This window comes from Gilbertella persicaria, assembly GCF_025201335.1.
Source record: "Gilbertella persicaria strain CBS 190.32 chromosome Unknown B0P05scaffold_3, whole genome shotgun sequence".
In the NCBI taxonomy this organism is placed as follows: domain Eukaryota; kingdom Fungi; phylum Mucoromycota; class Mucoromycetes; order Mucorales; family Choanephoraceae; genus Gilbertella; species Gilbertella persicaria.
This window is the reverse complement of record NW_026251964.1, coordinates 617,195-632,910: the sequence shown is the minus strand read 5'-3', so window position 1 is coordinate 632,910 and position 15,716 is coordinate 617,195. Positions and strand designations below refer to the sequence as shown.

General features: G+C 36.2%; 5 protein-coding genes across 5 annotated transcripts; 1 reads left to right on the top strand and 4 right to left on the bottom strand.

The window, feature by feature from the left end:
- Positions 1-1,616: 1,616 nt before the first annotated feature.
- B0P05DRAFT_633979 (Ion transport protein-domain-containing protein) lies at positions 1,617-9,759 on the bottom strand. Its single transcript, XM_051583532.1, has 19 exons — positions 8,693-9,759; positions 6,878-8,433; positions 6,579-6,829; positions 6,350-6,529; positions 6,183-6,297; positions 5,993-6,134; positions 4,733-5,948; positions 4,534-4,686; positions 4,211-4,484; positions 4,081-4,157; positions 3,977-4,025; positions 3,764-3,914; positions 3,528-3,714; positions 3,339-3,479; positions 3,212-3,288; positions 3,077-3,155; positions 2,778-3,032; positions 2,329-2,734; positions 1,617-2,266 (listed from the first exon to the last, which is right to left on the bottom strand). The coding sequence occupies exons 1-19, from the start codon at positions 9,730-9,732 to the stop codon at positions 1,737-1,739; spliced, it is 6,879 nt and encodes a 2,292-aa protein (XP_051439171.1). The 5' UTR covers positions 9,733-9,759; the 3' UTR covers positions 1,617-1,736.
- A 109-nt stretch (positions 9,760-9,868) lies between these two features.
- Positions 9,869-10,405, top strand: B0P05DRAFT_583334 (uncharacterized protein; the record flags this gene model as incomplete). Its single annotated transcript, XM_051582241.1, has 2 exons — positions 9,869-9,996; positions 10,039-10,405. 2 exons carry the CDS (start codon positions 9,869-9,871, stop codon positions 10,403-10,405), a joined length of 495 nt encoding a protein of 164 aa, XP_051439170.1.
- B0P05DRAFT_577057 (uncharacterized protein) lies at positions 10,406-11,529 on the bottom strand (the record flags this gene model as incomplete). The annotated part of the gene is made up of 2 exons (XM_051581755.1): positions 10,406-11,192; positions 11,240-11,529. The coding sequence occupies 2 exons, from the start codon at positions 11,527-11,529 to the stop codon at positions 10,406-10,408; spliced, it is 1,077 nt and encodes a 358-aa protein (XP_051439169.1).
- Positions 11,530-12,136: 607 nt separating this feature from the next.
- B0P05DRAFT_172902 (uncharacterized protein) lies at positions 12,137-12,768 on the bottom strand. Its single transcript, XM_051573139.1, has 2 exons — positions 12,192-12,768; positions 12,137-12,147 (listed from the first exon to the last, which is right to left on the bottom strand). The coding sequence occupies exon 1, from the start codon at positions 12,610-12,612 to the stop codon at positions 12,253-12,255; it is 360 nt and encodes a 119-aa protein (XP_051439168.1). The 5' UTR covers positions 12,613-12,768; the 3' UTR covers positions 12,137-12,147; positions 12,192-12,252.
- Positions 12,769-13,170: 402 nt separating this feature from the next.
- B0P05DRAFT_524590 (amino acid permease/ SLC12A domain-containing protein) lies at positions 13,171-15,466 on the bottom strand. Its single transcript, XM_051576219.1, has 10 exons — positions 15,243-15,466; positions 15,131-15,200; positions 14,992-15,083; positions 14,762-14,927; positions 14,624-14,709; positions 14,505-14,569; positions 14,292-14,457; positions 14,180-14,240; positions 13,889-14,125; positions 13,171-13,838 (listed from the first exon to the last, which is right to left on the bottom strand). Exons 1-10 carry the CDS (start codon positions 15,405-15,407, stop codon positions 13,297-13,299), a joined length of 1,650 nt encoding a protein of 549 aa, XP_051439167.1. The 5' UTR covers positions 15,408-15,466; the 3' UTR covers positions 13,171-13,296.
- Between the last annotated feature and the right edge of the window lie 250 nt (positions 15,467-15,716).

Sequence of the window (15,716 nt, the reverse complement as noted above, 5' to 3'; positions counted from 1 at the left end):
ATTTATTTAATTTTTTTTTAAATATACAAACGGCATACTTGTAAGTCGGCATAAATTTTAGCGAAGTTGGAAAACATGCATATTTTTCGGTAAATTCATTGCATTCATGAAAAGTTCCTGACATCTACGGTTGTTATCCTGATCCTTTCATGACTCTAGCTTTAATTTTTGTATCGATATCGTAAATTTTAGCATTCCTGTGGTTCTCCGTATTTTTTTTATCTGTGTTAGCGTTGGCAATACACGCCTCACTGTTGACAAGTCGCATAAGTAGACCCAATTCATGAGAAAGGCATCCCAACTGACCCAGTCAATTACTATCTAACTATTCTGACTACTACTTCCAAAAACGCTCAAAAGATGCATCAAGAAGCTTCTTCAAGGCTAAGCACTGTCCTTAGACACTGCTCAAGGTGGCTTTAGAGAATGCAAAAGCGCCCTTGACCAATCCCTTTGTCTTTCAGAGGTTTATAAGCTGTTTTCTCACAAACACACTCAAGAATACCAGCTCTGTGCTTTATTAACGTATCAAATGGGCCTCCATACATTCGCTTTCATGCCAGATCACCTCTGTGTAGCATGCTATCACAGACAATCTACACCTTCCAACATCTAACTACATGCTTTCTTTTCTTCTCTGGTTATAGAACCTCGCTCAGACACACGATTAGATCAATACCCTTCTCTGCATTTTTTTTTTGTTCTCTTGAGGTATTTCTAGCCTAGTGTAGCCATTCTCATAAATTGATCAAGTCCGAGCAACTAAAGGCCATATATTCAAAAGGGCCTTTCTTATAAAACTAACAAATTAATAAACTTTGAGTATGAATTTGACAAAACCAATACCAATGCGGAAGTATACTATGTGGATCAGCAGAGAAACGTTTCTGAAAAACAGTTATTTTTAGGCTAAAAAATATATTCTCATCACAGCGTAAGCAATTGCATTTTTCTTCCATATTTGAATGAAGATTTGACCAAGAATTTCTTCCAATGATTGAAGAATTCTCAAACTTGATGAAAATCTTCTGCATTCAATGGAAGATTTCTTGTCAAAAAAGTTGTCAAAAAGCGAATAAAAAATCGTTTTTCTATGAGCCTATTACGTTAAGGAACAAATTGATTTCGAAAATCTAAAACACATACATTTTTTTCTATTGTTTTGCTATTCCCTGCTATTCCCTGCTATTTTCCATAGCTTGACATGCTTCCGACTAAACGTGCTTCAGATTCCTTGTCAAATAACAGCTTTCTACTGCCTAGAATTGACACCTGTCTGATCATCCTTTTGGTGTAGAAAACGCTTATCGTACTCGGCCATCAATTCCAGATACAAAGAATAGATCTCCTGAACCAAGGTCTCCAAATAAAACTATTTTCGATTATGCATCCCACGCAATTGAGAAGGTAGTGTTACGCAAAAGGAAGAAACAAACAACCCACTCTTCAACTGTTATTTTTTATTATAGCTCAAAACAAGCCTTGGTCGAACTTGAGCTTTGATGAGAGGTATTACACAACTATGCCAGTAACATTACGCTTACTGATACAGATACATCATGTTGCCTTGATTTTGGATGAACATGATACTAGAATAGAATATAATAAAGAATTTCATACATTGATTTTTCTCTGAAATCTATCAGTAAAATTTAATTTCATTAGATTTATTTAAATCTTGTTCTGATCAAACATACATAGACAAGAATAATCGTGCGCTAAAGCCCTATTCTAATTCAACGAGCATATCTATTTTGAGGCATATATATGAGCATCATTCCTATTATATGAAAATGAATGCACTGCATACCTGACCATATACTACTCTGGAATTTACACATAATTTCATTAGCCATTTGTTCGTTCATATCTTTTGCTATATCGTCTAATGAATAACACTTGGTGAAAGCATCCTCATCTGTAGACAAATGTATATCACTACTCAAAACTTGGTTATAAATAGTTTCTGCTCCCATGCTCATCAAAATAGAAGGCATGGAATGTGCTTTTCTAATAAATTGAGCTGAATTAGTCGAGTTTCTTCTAGGCCAATTTTGAAGCATTGAATTTTCTGGTGCTTTGTTAATAGTTGAAGCAGATGATGATCTTCTTAAAAAAGTTTCTGAAGCATTTGTTTTAGGATACCACTCTGCAGAGGATTGTTCAAATAGCTTCGATGCATTTTGCTGATTGTCAAATGATGAACATACGTTTGTCAAGTCATCATCACTTTTTCCATCAAAATTTTGCACTACGATTTTAGGTACTGTAATGACAAGGAGGTCTATTAGCAAATATGTAAAAATGAAAGTTTGTTTTTTTTTTTACCAGAGCTTTCATTACTATTAGTTTGATAGTTTTCATTAGATTGTTGTATAGGCCGCATAATACTAGGCGGCTTCTTTATAGGGGAGGCTACTTTCCTATCGACATGAGGCAGTTTTAGCCATTTTCCTACTATGGCTATACTATCTCGGCCATGATGATTTTGGTGAGACATTAGATTCTTTTCTTTTTGATGCAATTTCAAAAATTCTCTCCTTTTGACTATCATAGTCACTAATCCCCGTGCTTTTTCCATAGCTAATTGCTTTGCAATTTTGTCCCTGACTTTAGCGCGATGAACAAGCTCATCAAACGTTAGGGATTTTGAGACGTCAACCAGCTGTAACGCCAAAATACGTAACATGTCTTGAAAAGCAATACCTTTGCGAGACGCTGAATTTATAATTTCCTAAGCTCACATGAATACACAATACATAATTTCTCAAAATTACCTGATAAACTTCTGTATATTTTTGCTTTCTTTCTTTAATAGCTTGTGGATCAATAGTCGACAGTCGTTGGTTTAATTCGTAGAGATTGAAATTTCTTTCTGAATTTATATTATTGCCATCAGGTACGTATGCGTCCGACCGAGGTATAGTAACCAAATGTGCAGGATTTATATCAATCTGATTAGCAACGTCTAGTAAAGCATTTATGCTATGCTCTTTATCATAAACTTGAATGGAAAAAATACCATTTAAGCACTATGCTAAGGTTAGATTTATTATTACGAAAAAACTTCACTCACATTTAAGAACTGCGGTACTTGATCAATGTTTATAAACCCAGTTGCAGAAGGATCCAATATTGACCAAGCAGTTTTAAAGCTACATAAAAAAAAATTGTTTTAAATTACAAAAAAATACTAAACAATTACACTCACCTTCTTAAGTCTGATCTTGTAATCAACGTAAATTGATTTCTTTTATCAAAGGTAAAAGAAAAATTATCAATGACAATCTATAAAGACAAATGTCAAAGCAAATCCTCCTTTTGTGCATATAACATACCATTGTAAAGAGATTAACAAAGATATACGTACAAATAACATAAAAAATAGAAAAGAGGACTACTGCATACATAGGTGAGCCGCAATCATCCTTGCCAACACAAGAGGGAGAGAGAACAAAGAAATCATGCATAAGAGCATCCTATCAAATTTATCAGCCAATGATTCTTTTTTTGTAGCAAGTATCTACCCAATCTTCACCCGTAGTAATACGAAATAGGGTCAACATGGTGTTAAACAATGATCGAAAGTTAGCATGCTCATTTCCATAAGGCCCATATCTAGTCGATGAGAAGTTTTCTTGAAATATGACACCAAAACAGATCATGACTATTCCAAACACAGAAGTGACGGAAAAAATAGAAGGAGCAGCGCGTCTGGTATAAATGTGTGAGCATTATCTATTTTACTTTATATGTATCTTACTTGATTGATTTAAATAATGTGTCTAGAGATTCAATACGTTGTGCTAGTCGGAAAGCGATGCCTACTGAAAACAATTTACTGGACAATTCAAGGCCAAGTTTGAAAGATGAGTCATTCTGAATATACAGCTTTGAAATATATGTCAAGAGAACTATCAATTGGTGAGATTATTTAGTCGCTTTATAAAAGTTGATAAGATTTCAAGTAATTTACCTAAACTGACCAACGCGAAATCATAGATGTTCCAGCTAGCAGATATCCACTAAAGGGAAAGCCCAATTTTTTAAAGAGGCATGTATATTATTAATCATTGTTACCTTTGAAAACCCTAGTCCAAGAATCTTTGTTACTATCTCAAAGATATAAAGACATACAAAGACGCCAGACGAAACAGCTATTTTTTTTAGAATATTAGATTTCAAGTTCGATCTATATATGTTGATTTACTTTGAAATTTGGTGAGCCATAATGGCTGATTTACATGCTCAGTAGCAAATACAACCACGTTTGCCATTATAACTCCAGCCATGAACCTTGCAAATTTACCACGCTTATCTATCACAAGGTCATAAAGTGTGGCTCGTAATGTACCATCAGGAGGTCTATATGCTCTTCTAGAAGGCTTGATCAACGAGAGTTGTCTTTGAAGGTCTTGAAACTGTCTCTGTGTGTTTGTAAGTGAAGCAATGCCATTTCTTTGCTTAAAAATTTCCAAAAACACCTAAATGTACATGTAAGATAATGCATCCCCCTCCCGCCAACGAACTTACACCAATAAATAGTTGAATCGAGCAAAGTGAAGCTACAAACATAAATACGACATAATAAAGTGAGCTAAATATGGCAGTTGAAGACCAATTGAATCTAGGTTGAATATCATTTGAGTTGGCATCAATACTCATTGCAGTAAATAGTGAACGAATCTGAATTGGTTAGTCAAGGATTCTTTTTTATCTTTGATATATTTACCCATCCTTCTCCAGATGCACATTCAAACAAGTGCAAAAGGGATTTCCCAAAAGTGTCAAAAGAATAGTCGTAAGGATTTCTCCATACTCTAGGCAATAGTATGTCGTTTGTGTCGCCGTCTGAGGACTTGAATTCACCCAAGCAGACTTGTCTGGAGCCCATGTTAGCATCATTACACTGTAAGAATCGGCCGCTAAACAGATAGTATCCATAGATAGCAAACGGAATAAATACAAGCAAGTTCAATGTCACTACATCAACCATTTTCGGTAACCCATACAACAAATCCAAGAATATGACTCGCATATTTTCGAAGTGATACATGATTCGAAGCAATCTTATTGTCCTTAGCACTCGCAAATAGCTTGTATAGTGTTTTGATTCTTCAGTTGAGTTAGTGATTAGATTCAATAACGTTAAGACAACTTGAGTAAGCAGACCTAAGACGTCAAGTATATTCCAAATCTTGCGCAAATATGATTTTGGCAAAATAAAGATACCATCTGCTACCATATGAATCAAGGCATTTGTCAAGTAAAAGGCAAGAAGGACCGCGTGCACAGGTTCAATGCAAGTCGAAATAAGTTGGGGATAACGAAGGCGACTGGATTCATCTGCCCATAATGCTAATATCGAACTGACACAAATCAAAGCAATAATGAGCTTTTTGTAATTTCGACTACCAACAAGCCTAGTACACAGTTTACGCAGTGTACTGTCGTTACCGAGTACCATCATAGAGCGAAAAAGATTCAAATTTTCGATAATAACTGCCTTGTTTTCTTTTGCAACATTGACTTCATATTCATCACCATATTTAACTGGCATCTCTTCTTCTTCAAAATCGCTTGTAAAATATCCAGGTAACACTTGATGATGGCCATTATAAACACTATAATGTGTACTGTGCTGAGAGAATATAGATGTTCGTCGACTACTAGCTACGCTACTTCTGCTTGATGAAATAGACGAAGGACGATACTGATGATAGAGTGAATAATTTGATTTAAATGTTAAGAGATTTAAAAGTCTTCGAGGAAGCGATACATGTTCACAATAGGAAACTAAAGATTCGTCTTCGTCTTCACCGCTGTAATTCTCCTGGACAAAAAATTCCTTGAATTTATAGCTTGTCACACGGGCTACTAAACTTTGAGGTATGTTTTTCAATTTGAGCTTCTTTTCGTCTTGCATGATAGAAAATGGCAACAAAAATCTATTATAAAAAATGTGAGAGTCCTGTCAAAGTTTGAAGGTTACCTTGTAATCCTATCGAGTTTAAAATACTCAGGCTTCCACTGTCGTTCTCTTATATATTTCTTAATCTGAATCTTTTTGATCTCCTCTTCCTCGAGATCAAAGTTCTCCATAATGACAGCGACAAAAAGGTTAAGCACTAAATCTATATGACAAATGAGTCTTTTTCAGAAAAAAAGGAAGAAATTCTTACAATGAACAGCAAAGTAAAGAAATGTGACAAAGACAGCAGCATAAGTAATAGATGCGTACTCTTGACTGTACATTGCATCATAAAGTATATCTGTCCAGTTTTCACCTGTCATTATCTAGAGAAAATTAAATTAGCACCATTTTCCTCTTTATTTATCGTTGTCTTACTTGAAATACGGACAAAAAAGCTTGGTAAAAGTTGTCAAACCTCATTGAAGGTTCGTTTTCGTCTACAAATGTAAAATCGCCACCAAATAGTTGAACAGATAATGGTGATAATAGAAAAAGAACAAGAAAAGTGAAAAAAGTAAGATTTATAATGCCTTGTCCTTCACCGACTACATCTGACTATGAGTAATTATTAATTATCAAGCAGACAAGTTCATAATTAACTTACAATCAATTGAAGCACACCGGGAAACAGATATGCTATGCGATAAGATCTTAGAATAGCAAATAGAACAAACAAATGATGATATTTGCTCGACTTAATAAACGAAAATTCGCCCAGTATAGTGCCCAACATGAGAACAAAGTCAGTTTTGTTCGTGAATTTGCGATACCAGAATTGCTTCCAGCCCAAGCTTCCATAGACACGCATCAGAATCTCCAGAACAAACATGATGTTAAAGATTCGATTAGAGAGATCTACATATGAAATGCTTTAACGAGTGACCCAGCATAAGCATAATTTACCTAAAAGCTGTTTATGTTCTATAGAAAAACTTGATTGAAAAAACGACATAGCAATCATATTTATCAACACCATAATGCTCCAAAAGTACTTGAATCGAGCATGATAAATCATTGTATACGTCAAGTTCTTCAGTCTGGACATTCTTTTCAGAATTGTATGTGCTGCTCTATTGTTTAAATCCGCACTTTCGTCGTAAACCCATTCTTCTATTTCTTCTTCTTCCTCTTCTTCATTTGAAAGCATACGATTAGGCTCTTTCCTACTCTTTTTAGAGCTTAAAAATGCTTTCTTAGAGGCCTTTTCACGAGAAGAAAAAGCACTCTGTCGCATGTCTCCTCTACTGCGTGAAAATGAAGTTGTAATCACAGCAATAAACATAGGAACGAGAATAAACGTCATTAAATAAATGCAAACCGAATAAAAAGCAGCTGCTCCTATAGTAGATATGCTGTTTTGTGTGATATAGAGCAAATCAGTCCAATTTTCAGTTGAAATAATGGTAAACATATTAAGCATGGCGTAAAAGATGTTGTCAAAGCTCATGTAACCATGTTCAGGTTGGTTGATTGAATCCTGGACACATATTTGACCGAAATGACAGTAATGCCCGTCAGCACCCATATAGGCAAACTGTGTTTTGGACTCAAGGTCAAAGACGCCTGTGCGCTCCTGAGATTCGTTTAGAATATAACCACTGCAAGAGATTCGAGGCTCAACGTATTGAATGGTTTGATTCTGAGTTAGTGGTAAAACTGCGCATTGTCGACTAAATGCGTTCATAAAAAGACCAAGTGCTGCCAGAGAAAATAAAATCCAGAAAAAGACAAAGAAGCCCATGACATTTTTTAACATATCCAGACTACTGAAGATAGATTCCATAATGACTGATGTGCCTTCTGTCAGTACCAACAAGCGAAAAATTCGAATACAAGCGCATGCTTGAAAGACAGACCAAGGCAACTGATGGAAGCAGAGCAGCATAGCAACATCAACCCAATATGAGCCAATAGATATCAAGTCAATTATGTTGGCTATACTTGATAAAAAGACTTTGTGAGTTACTTCAAGTGTTTGTACAGTTGAAGAGTCGTTGCCTAATGTTGGTTTAAGACTAGCAAGGATTTGATATTTAGCAGCAGCTAAGTTTGTATTGATGTCTTCTTGTTTGCGTCCATTACCATTGCGAGGTCTTCGCTTAAAGGATTCAATCAATTGAGACGAACCATTGGTTAAACAATCACTACCATCGTCTTGTATTCTATTTTGACGATGACTTATATTTGAAGCACTTGAGAAAGACGTAGAGCGGGACTGTGGATTAGCGGCAAAAGCAGGCAATCGCTGCCGAAGATAATGAATAGATGTCGTATCACTTTTATCGCTATCTTGGCTTTGAATGGATAATCGTCGATATTTTATAGTCGATTCGCGTTCAGCTAAAGACATACCTAGCACATTGACAACACGACCAAAGATTGAAGATAGAGTAGGCTTTTTTAGCGAGTGCTTGTTCAAGCAAAAGCCGTATACCACTATCTTTGACAGCAATTCAAATCTACATACCACATGAACAAGTTAGTTTGTCTTGTATCCTTTCTTTTAAATAGGTATTCTTACTCACGTGAACACCGAGTTAATGATGAAAAGTAAATAGTCTACTGGATATGAAAAAAAAGGTTCCTTTGCGCTAAATCGAATTGGTACAAGAGAAAGTATAGCCCATTGGCATAGTAAGAGTACGAAAACAAAGACTTCAAACTGTCTAGAAATAAACTATGAGTGACTCTAAAATAGAAATCCTCTATTTTACATACTTGGACCCAATTATTTTCCACAACATTAAGCGTATTTGACTAGTAGGTGAGAATAGAAACAAGGACCAGCCTTGAAATTGGATCTGTATGTAATTGTCTTTTACTGGTTGAACATAGTTTTTAACAAATTGAAACGCATGACACATGAAATAAAATATGTTACTTGAGGAGCGAAAGTCAGTGGCGTCATGATCAGAAGCAGAGGGGGGAGACAATAGATTATCTGTATCGTTTGACTCTTCTTCGTCTTCTGTGTCGCTGTATTTGCTAGTGATATGCCTTGAAGGTGCAAAGGAAAACATGTAGCCCAAGCTTCCAAACTTTCTTCTTTTTTTGCTGAATTCAGAAGTTGTATATTGGTTAGTTTCTAGAGAGTCAGAATGAATTGTTTCAGGAATTGGTTGATTTTGTCCCAATTGCTGCTGTTCATCGCTTATTGAAAATGGCTTCATTGTCTTTAAATATTCAGATAGTGAAATGAACTCGTCTACGGACATACGGGTATCCATTGGTTCCGAAACACGACAATTCATGACGCGTGAAGCAATCGTCGATAGTGCACGGAATATATTATACAAGGCGTGCTGGGATTGCTCCTCTTTATCGCTTCTTTTTAGTGCAATATGAGCTGCTGACAATCTGATTAGTCCAGAAAATCGCCTTGCTCTGTCTGTATTTGATTGTGAATTATGTTCAAACGTGTTTTGGCTGTAAGAAGCATGACTTGTATTTACCGATTGACTACTGTTTGATGTATGATATTGTGTACCACGTTCCGAGTCGTTGGAATCAACAAAATTTTTTGGCACTTTTCGTGAAATGGATTTTGTTTTTGTCTTTTTTGACGGATCTTCTTTGTGCTCCCGACTGTCAAGTTGATTCTTTTTAGCGAGTAAGCTTGAAGTCAAAGGTTCATAATAGGCATTATCTTGAATCGAAGGTCTATCCGAGTTGGGTGCTATAAGCGAAGATGCAACTGAACGACCTTCTGAACTGTCAATTTCGGAGCCAAATCGATAATCTCGAAACAAATGGCTCATAAGAAAATAAGAAAGTGAAAGAGAAAATGAAATTCGGGAATAATCTGGTTTGCTTCCTATTATCCAAATGACATAATAAGCATTCAATTGTCAGTCCGAACAAGACTCTTTTTTCTTTTTTTTTCTTTTTTCTTTAATGAATTTTTCTTGTGGTTGTTTGTTTGATAAAAAGGTGAAAGAACCTCACTTTAAAAAGTCAAAGTACTTTGAAGACCTAAGCGCAAGTTTTGCTATCAACGCAAAAAATGAACAACTCGGTGCACAGTAAGTTTAGGGTTGATTTTTTCAGTTATTTACTTATGAAAGTTATTCTTGGCTAGTACAACTGCATAGACCTTTCAATACTAAACAAAAACCTTATATTGAAGCCACATTTGAAAACCCTAGTGATCTTAACCATCCAATCCATGTACCAGCAGTCCAACTCAAAGGAGAACAACAAGATTTTGAATATCCTCGCTATTATTTCCTGTCCCCAGCACTTGGGTCCCTAGACTGTAAACTATACAACATTAAAATTACGGCTTATTCAGATAGATCAAAATCAACCGTTCTTGCAGAACACGAAAACCAGCTACTATCACGCATCAATTCAGACTCATGTGTCAAATCAGAATTTATTGAAAGAATGAGTGCAGCAGCTAAATATGCTGACTGGGAAACAAAACAATAATTAAAACATCACAGTGTCCTTTAATTGGAAGCGAGGCACTTTTCTATAATCACCCTCTTTGCCCAATCTCCACAAATAAACATCCAGTCCACCTGTTGTCATATGAGCAACAGGTCCAGTACCTGCTTTTGAAGCCTTGACAATCTCCTCGCAGGCAACAACACCCGCTGCTCTTAATGTAGTGGCTATTTGGACACTAAGATCCTTATTGTTGTTGATATCTTGCTGCCATTGTTCAGGAACATCTGTAATCACACCCAAATGAATCAGCATGGTGGGGATCACATTGTCTGAAAACACAGTCAATGTGTCAATGTCTTTAAAGTCAAAATACTGAGGAAGTTGTTCTCTAAATGTGAACCACAAGTGATACACAATAATTTGGGCTTTCTTGTACAAGTAGACAGGTTCAGAGATATTAGGAAATTGATAGCTATCATGAAGACCAGGAAATGCTTGAATGAATTGTTCGACAAGATAGGAGGCATTCTGAGGCTGCTTCTTGACATGATTCATGATGAAATCTGCGAGATCCTTGTAATTATGGGCTTTCAAGTAATCACCTGTTGTGTTGAGAACAGTTGTTAGGCCAGCTGCAAAAGGTTTGAGGGCTGTGGGTTCTGTCATGGTGACAAAATCAAGTGTTTCATGGCGTACTTCTCTGTCAATAGGCAGTTGAAATATTTCAGATACTTCAAAGATCGAGATATTCTTAAATGTTTCTGCGTCCATAGGTTTACCACCAATATGAAAAGACATGGCTCCAAATCGGATCGTATCAAAAGCACTATAGAATTGCATGATGAGTATGTGAAAGTCGAGCAATTTATTTACCCTCTGCCAGCCAATTCATGAAGTGGGACGCGATAACCACTACCAAAGTTCAATAGGTCAATAAAAGTGACAAAGTTTATCTCGTCTTCTACTTTTTCGAAACGAAGTGGCATTTTCATTGTAGAGTCATAGGCGAGTTCTTCGTATTGTAATTTATCCAGCTTTGTTAAGAAATTGTGGATGCCTTCTTCAGATATATTGATAGGACTCTGTTCTATGAAACGCGTGCAAGAGTTACGGACTGCTTCAACATAGTTCCCTTGTGGAAGAGAACTAACGAATTCATTCATTTCGTTGGAAACAATAGCAACCATTGTAATATATGCAGAGAAGAGAGAAAAGAGAAAAGAGGAACAAAAAAATGCTTTTTATAAGTTGTTGACGATCTGTCAGTGACCTTTAATTATTAGACTGCTTTTATGCTGCGGATGAAAAAATACAATCTTTCCATAACAACTTGTCGCAATTTATAAACACTTGTTGCATTTTTTTTTTGACCTGTCGCTTTGGTGCAAGCCATCAAAGCTTTCCTATGCATAACTCTGATATAAACTAACTAAGTTGTACGAGAGTCATAAAGAGTCTATGGGTAATAGAAAGAGATTAAATGGCTTTTTTATTCAAACAATCTTCCAAGCTCAAATGAGAGTGCTTAGCAAAACCATAAAGATGGCTTTGAGGGATTTGGCTGCAGGCTTCAGTGATACGGTTTTGCAGGGACTCCTCTTCGAGAATTTGATATCTCTTGAATTTGCTCGGTTTTCTCTTTACCAACCTCTACAGGAACAAGCTTCTTGGTGGCTAAGTTGGGAGTTCGAATGCTGACATTCACGACTGCATATGCTGAAACGGCCTTAGTATTTTCAACCTTCACGATGGATGTCTCACTCTTTGGTGCCCACACACCACTACGATTCATGTTAATATAGAAGCCAGACTCATCAATAAATACATAGTTTTTAAGAAAACTCATGTCCGTTTCAATCACTTGTCTAGCCCACTTGAATCGTGCTTCATTCAATAGCACCCTCATCATTTCTTTTAAGGATGTGAAAAGCAGCTTTTTTAAAAGTAAATCCCATGTCTTTGGTAATAAAGCTATGAACTGTTGACTTTCCAATTTGCAGTCCATCAAACTTAGCAGCTAACTGCTCCGGTGCTTGTTCGACATTGATTGCAGGGTCTTCGTCTAGCAAGTCAGTCAAGAAAGCGCGATGCTCTTCTTTAAGCTTTTTGTGATCTCCTTTGACTTTTGGAAGGAAAAAAGAATCTGAATCGTTCTTATACTGATTCCACCAACGCTGACCGGTACGCTCATTGATGTCGTGCTTTCTAGCTACAGGTGCAATTTTCTTGGGTGTCTTTGCCAGCATATGGAGGATTAAGTTCACCTTGTCGTATTCTGAATAGAATGTGCTAATTTTTTGTCTTCTTTTTGGGATTAGTGTTCATTGCAAGTCCCTCCTCGGTTTTTGCCGTCTCAACTTTGGCATCTGACTGTTGTTTCAAATAGCATTCCGTTGTGACTAGTTTCTTAACTTGAGCGCCAAGCTCATCTAACTCCATTAACTCAATATCTTCATCTCTTCATCAGAATTAAAATAGTAAAGCGACAAGTGTAAATTCAATATGCAACAAGCCAATTTTTGAAATCCGTCAAGAAAAATTTAAAACGCGACAAGTTGTTATGGAAAGGCTGTAACTTGAAATGGGCGCAGGAACTTCTCGAATTGGCATGAATAAGCAATTTTGATACATTTGTTAGGGAAATGAGATTCTAGTGGCCATTGAATCAAATCTAGGGGCGTAACTGTGTTTTGCGAAATCTCTTTTTAAACCTAATCAATGGTTCATTGATTCTATAAAAAATCACTGTAGATATCCCTCACCAAGTCAGGAAATGATAAAAGAGATCATATGCTACATTCAAGTGTTTGTTCAAATATTTCATGATTTATTTTAAAAGAAAAGGGGAATTAATTGTATAACGGATAAAATAAGTTATATGTTAAAAGAGAGATTAATATTACAAATAATTATAAAAAAAAAAGAAAGAACTAAGTTAAGATATTCACAATACGCTTAAAGATACGCTTGTACCAAGGACCAGTGATCTCGCTTTCACTGTCTTCTTTGATATTAGAGAAATCGGCTCTTCCAGTATCCAAATCAATTTGATCAATAGGGATCATCTTAGACTTGGTCCAAAGCTTAAGAGTGATGTATAAAATGGCGCAGACAATAAGACCACCATAGTTACCGATCAAACCAACGGCATCAGCAGGAACAAAGTAAGAGTAACCAGCAATCAAGGCAATTACAGTACAGGCAACCATGCCAAAGATATCACCAAAGGGATGGAAAGGAGTGGTGATCGGTAAATCAGAAGTAAGACGACCTTGGTGCTTGAGTGCCTTACGGAAACGATAGTGAGCAAAACAAATACCACCCCAAGTAACGAAACCAGCGACACCGGAGAGGTTGGTCAAGACAAGGAAAAGAGCTTTTCCGGGAATAAATGAAGTAGCAAAAGTTATTAGACAGACAAGGGTAGTACAGATCAAGGAATAAATAGGGACACCACGCTTGGAAATGTAAGCTAATGACGATGGTTAGTTTAAGTTCGTTTTGTTGCTGTGTCTTACTTACATAATTTGCGGTGAGCAATACCTTCATTGGAAAGGGCGCACAACATACGGGAACTGACGTACATACCACTGTTGGCACAAGAAAGGACAGTAATCAAAATGACAGCATTCATGATGTGAGCAACACTTGATAAACCAGCCAATTCGAACACAATAGTGAAAGGAGAGACAGTGACACTGCCAGAGCCGGACAAGTTACGGGGATCATTCCAAGGAATCAACATACCCATCACAAAAACTAATCAAAAAGGTTAGTAAATTAAATGATGATGCGTGTTTGTGTTCACATTACCTGAACCCAAGTAGAAAATAATAATACGCCAGAATACGTTTCTGATGGCACGGGGAACTTGCTAATAAAGATGGTTAAATCAAAAAGCAAAAGCAATGTAGAAAGTATTTACCTTCAATGGGTTTTCACATTCACCAGCTGTGATACCAACGATTTCTGTACCTTGCATACTAAAAGAGGCTAAGACAAAAGCATTCAAGACACCAAGAGCACCGTTAGAGAAGGCTCCAGGGTTACTCCAGTATTTGAAACCATAGACTTCGTGAGGAGTTGTGTTACTATAAAGAGAGATAAGTAAATTACATATATAGAAGGTGTCTATTACCCAATAAGACCACCACTTGTAATGCAGCCTACAATGATAAAGACAAGGACAGCTAAAATTTTGATCTATGAAATATAACATTTTAGTAAACCAATAACAAGTGTGTATGTTCTACTAACCACACTGAACCAGTATTCGGCTTCAGCATAACTACGAGCACCAAACATATTGAGAAGGAAAATCAAGACAAGCCAGATACCAGACCCTATTATTGTGAGGTTAGATGAAAGAACAAGGGAACATAATTTAATATTTACAGGCCCAACTGGGAACTTTTGTAGTCCAAAATTCCATGATAAGAGGTAAAGCAGTAAGTTCACTAGCAACAATAATAGCCCAACAAGCCCAGTAGTTATAGCCAATTGTTGTACCAAAGGAAGTATCGACAAAGCGACGACAGAAGACGGTGAATGAACCTGAGACCTAAAAATTTGAATACAGATTAGATAATGCAAACAGATAGGGCGGGTCTTTGATTATTACTTACAGGAATATAAGTGGCCATTTCACCTAAAGAGAAAGTGACCCAGAAGACAATAAAACCAATGATTGCATAAGCTATAAGAGCACCAGCAGGACCTATAGACTAATGTTAGTAATGGCCTAGAAAATACACTACTTCTTACCAGCATGGTTTAAATTGGCACCAGAAGAAAGGAAAAGACCTTGACCAATGACACCACCAAGGGAAATCATCTAATACCATGAGTAAATCAAAATAAACAGCCAAGTACTTACAGCCAAGTGACGAGATTTAAGGGATCTTTTCAATTGAGGCTGTTCTTGACTTTCTAATGAACTGACAGTGATTCTGTCATTTTCATCAGTCAAGGTTTCTATCTTGGTTTCTTCCTTGTGAGAATAGTTTGACATATTGTCTATTTCTTTTTTTTCACCAGCCATTTTTTGATAAAAGAAAAAAAAATGAAGGAAGAATAAATAAAGAGAAAACAAGACTGGTTTATATAGGTTTGATCTATCAAATCGTTATTTTTGGCTAGCATAAATATCGTGAGAGACAAGATACATAAAAGGAAATAATCTGAGATATTCAAATACCTTCCTTCTGATAAAATAAAATAACTGAATTCACTTAAATGGAGTGGTTTTAAACTTTATTTTATTATCAATGAATTTTTTTACCTTTATCTTAAAGAACAACTTGAGTGTATCGTCTTACCATTTTACTGAGAAAATGATAATTTCCTTTTA

Bases quoted from the DNA above. Each gene is read 5' to 3' on its own strand.
- B0P05DRAFT_633979 (XM_051583532.1), bottom strand. From the start codon at position 9,732: ATGAGCCATTTGTTTCGAGATTATCGATTTGGCTCCGAAATTGACAGT. The intron at 3,156-3,211 runs GTGAGTGTAATT...TTTTTTATGTAG, and splicing joins ACAAGATCAGACTTAAGAAG to CTTTAAAACTGCTTGGTCAA. The intron at 2,735-2,777 runs GTAATTTTGAGA...ATGTGAGCTTAG, and splicing joins AATATACAGAAGTTTATCAG to GAAATTATAAATTCAGCGTC.
- B0P05DRAFT_172902 (XM_051573139.1), bottom strand. From the start codon at position 12,612: ATGCTGGCAAAGACACCCAAGAAAATTGCACCTGTAGCTAGAAAGCAC.
- B0P05DRAFT_524590 (XM_051576219.1), bottom strand. From the start codon at position 15,407: ATGGCTGGTGAAAAAAAAGAAATAGACAATATGTCAAACTATTCTCAC. The intron at 14,928-14,991 runs GTAAGTAATAAT...TCAAATTTTTAG, and splicing joins AAATGGCCACTTATATTCCT to GTCTCAGGTTCATTCACCGT. The intron at 14,458-14,504 runs GTAATAGACACC...CTCTCTTTATAG, and splicing joins ACAAGTGGTGGTCTTATTGG to TAACACAACTCCTCACGAAG.